This window comes from Cebus imitator, unplaced genomic scaffold (assembly GCF_001604975.1).
Source record: "Cebus imitator isolate Cc_AM_T3 unplaced genomic scaffold, Cebus_imitator-1.0 Scaffold462, whole genome shotgun sequence".
NCBI lineage: Eukaryota > Metazoa > Chordata > Mammalia > Primates > Cebidae > Cebus > Cebus imitator.
Genome location: NW_016107777.1, coordinates 820939 through 824525, shown reverse-complemented (window position 1 = coordinate 824525; position 3587 = coordinate 820939). Strand labels below are relative to the sequence as shown.

The following is a 3587-nucleotide window of genomic DNA, read 5'->3' as shown; positions in this document are numbered from 1 at the left end:
TCAGCAAACTGACAGAAGAGCGGAAGATCAAACACCGCATGTTCTCACTCATAGGCGGGTGTTGAACAATGAGAACACATGGACACAGGGAGGGGAGCACTACACACTGGAGTCAGTTGGGAGGAAATAGGGGAGGGATGGTGGGGGGTGGGAGCTGGGGAGAGTTAGCAAGGGGAGAGATGCCAGATGTAGTTGATGGGGAGGAAGGCAGCAAATCACACTGCCACGTGTGTACCTATGCAACAATTTTGCATGTTATTCACATGTACCCCAAAACCTAAAATGCAATGAAATAAATAAATGGGGAAAACAAAAGACAGAGAAAAACAAATGCTGGCAAAATGTGGAGAAAGGGGAACACTTGTACACAGTTGGTAGAAATGTAAATTAGTACGATCACTATTGAGAACAGTTTGGAGATTCCTCCAAAGTTAAAATTGAGCTACTATATAATCCAGCAATCCCACTGCTGCATATATACCCAAAAGAAAGGAATTCAGTGTGTCAAAGAGATATCTACAATCCTATGTTTGTTGCAGCAGTGCTTATAGTAGCTAAGATTGGGAAGCAACCCAAGTGTTCATCAACAGATAAATGGATAAAGCAAATGTGGTATTTATACATGATGGAACACTATTAAGCCATAAAATAATGAGCTCCAGTCAATTGCAACAACATGGATGGAACTGGAGAATCATTATGTTAAATTGAATAAGCCAGGAACAGAAAGACTAATGTTGCATGTTCTCATTTATTTGTGGGATCAAATAATCAAAACAGTGAACACATTGTCATTGAGGCTGTGATTCCTGCCCCATATTCTTTAGAGTAGCTGGGGGAAGGGTAGTGGGCAGTTGGGAGGGAAGTGGACATGGTTAATGAATAAAAAAGTAGCAAGAATGAATAAGACTATTTGATAGCATAATAGGATGACTATAGTCAATAATAACTTAACTGTATATTTTTAAATAACTTTAAGAATGGAATTGGATTGTTTTTAACACAAAGGATAAATGCTGCAGGAAATGAATACCATGTTCCACATCATATGCTTATTTCATATTGCATGCCTGTATCAAAACATCTCATATAACCCATAAATATATACATTTACTATGTACCAACAAAAATTTTAAAATAGGGCTGGGCACGGTGGCTTATGCCTATAATCCCAGCACTCTGGGAGGCCGAGGCGGGTGGATCATGAGGGCAAGAGATCGAGGCCCACTTGGTCAACATAGTGAAAACCCGTCCCTACTAAAAATACAAAAATTAGCTGGGCATGGTGGCACACGCCTGTAGTCCCAGCTACTCGGGAGGATGAGGCAGGAGAATTGCTTGAACCCACGAGGCGGAGGTTGTGGTGAGCCGAGATCATGCCAGCCTGCACTCCAGCCTGGGTAACAAGAGCGAAACTCCGTCTCAAAAAAAAAAATTCTAAAATATAGTACATTTTAAAATTAATTCATTAGATTAGTGCAGCCCATTGTTTTTAGATAAGCTAAGGTTTAAATTGTGACATATTCTATAAAAAATGTTTGAACTTCAAATCGGTTTTTGTCTTGAGTCTCTTTAGCGGTGACAGCCAAAAAAGTGCATTAAGAGGAAACTCTACCAAGACATTTGAAAGGGAAAACACATCCTTTGCTTTGCTGTGTATCTGCCAGTCTTGAATATTTCTAGCTCTGTTCTCCAGAAAACTTGATAAAGGTAAGAATGTCTACTGCTTCTAAGGAAAGTTATTTGTGAATCGAATAACCTGTGATTGGTGCAGCACATCAGTATGTCGATAAATAATAAGTGAATTATTAATTCTTGATTGGAAGGAGTGGTTTTTGGGTTTCTCTGAGGACAGTGACTCTTGTAACTGGTTTGTTTCTTGTGCGACACTGAAAGACAGGCTTGTATCTTGTTACAAGAGAACACTGGCTCCTGCATGGTACGTGGCTTCTGAGCAATTGTGGACTCCACAGTCACCCATATGGATCTTACCTTCTGCAAGCCTGGCTGTTATCAGGTGAGAACTTAACTCCTAGAGGTCTGCTTTAAATGCTGCAAAGTGTTCTGTTGAAATAAACCTTTGTGCTGCTCCTCTGGTGATTCCTGCCCCATATTCTTTAGAGTAGCTGGGGTCACCCATGGCCTGGGACAGCTTTGGAAATCGGAATGTTTAGTTAGCAAAGACCACCACAAAACAGCAATATATTAAAAATGTCATTAATTTGTTTTATTTTTCTGACTTACATATTAATCCTTTCTTTTCCCAAAGGATGGAGGTAGAAGCCACACAAACTATGAATAAATATATTAGAAAACCCACAAGTATTTGAGAAGTATAAAAATATCACAGCAAATTTACAAGGTATTCATGGTATTGTCCAGATCCATTAACTCAATCACTTCACGAAATTTTTACTTCCAGTTACAGACACTCTAAATGACCAAAATTTGCATTGATCACTTATATAGAGTCTGAATATTTTAAATTACTGTATTATAATTCAGAAATGCAAATGAATAAATATGCATGTATATTTGTATATTCATTCAAATTTTTTTTGAGGGGTGTACATTTTATTGGAAACTTTAAATACTGTTCAGACAGAATGGATCTTCAAACAAGGCTCTTGTGTAGCCTACCCAGAAAAATGAAGCTTTCTGGATGAGGGGCAAGGAGAGGGACAGACACAAGAACCCCTCACGATGAATGCTCTTCAGCCAGCTTATCAGCTTTTGCCACAGCTTCTTCAATAGGTCCCACCATATAGAAGGCCTGTTCTGGGAGATGGTCATATTCACCTGCCAAAATCTGCTGGAATCCTTTGATGGTCTCCTTCAGGGGTACCAGCTTCCCCATATGACCTGTGAAGACCTCAGCAACCTGGAATGGCTGAGACAAGAAACGCTGTATTTTCCGTGCACGGGACACAGTCAACTTGTCTTCCTCAGAAAGTTCATCCATACCCAGGATGGCAATGATATCCTGGAGGGATTTGTAGTCCTGCAGGATCTTTTGTACCCCACGGGCAACATCGTAATGCTCACTGCCAACAATGTTGTGATCCATGATGCGAGAGGTGGAGTCCAGAGGATCCACAGCTGGCTAGATGCCCAGCTCAGCAATGGCACGGGACAGTACAGTGGTAGCATCCAAATGGGCAAATGTAGTAGCAGGGGCAGGGTCAGTCAAGTCATCAGCAGGCACATAGATAGCCTGTACAGAGGTGATAGATCCCTTCTTGGTGGTGGTAATTCTTTCCTGCATAGTACCCATGTCAGTGGCCAGGGTAGGCTGATAGCCCACAGCAGAAGGGATTCTGCCCAATAAGGCAGACACCTCTGAACCAGCCTGGGTGAAGTGGAAGATGTTATCAATAAATAGCAATTTTTATTTAAATGTATCATGGTCAATAGCAAGTGAATATATTAACTCTTGCTCTAGGGAAGTTTTTTTTCAGTATCAAATGACTACAATTATTGTGCTTATTTGAGCTGAGCAAAGATATCATGGATTTAGAATATAACTGTATTCTTTAAAAAATAGTTTTGGCTATTGTTTACCATAGGGAAAGTATTTATAACAGGAT

At 40.3% G+C, this 3587-nt stretch overlaps 1 protein-coding gene across 1 annotated transcript; it reads right to left on the bottom strand.

Annotated features, from left to right (window-relative positions):
• Nucleotides 1-2552: 2552 nt before the first annotated feature.
• Nucleotides 2553-3382, bottom strand: LOC108291665 (ATP synthase subunit beta, mitochondrial-like; the record flags this gene model as incomplete). The annotated part of the gene is given in 1 exon segment (XM_037732662.1): nucleotides 2553-3382. A coding segment is annotated over 1 exon segment (684 nt), but the record flags the coding sequence as incomplete, so codon positions are not given.
• Nucleotides 3383-3587: the final 205 nt, after the last annotated feature.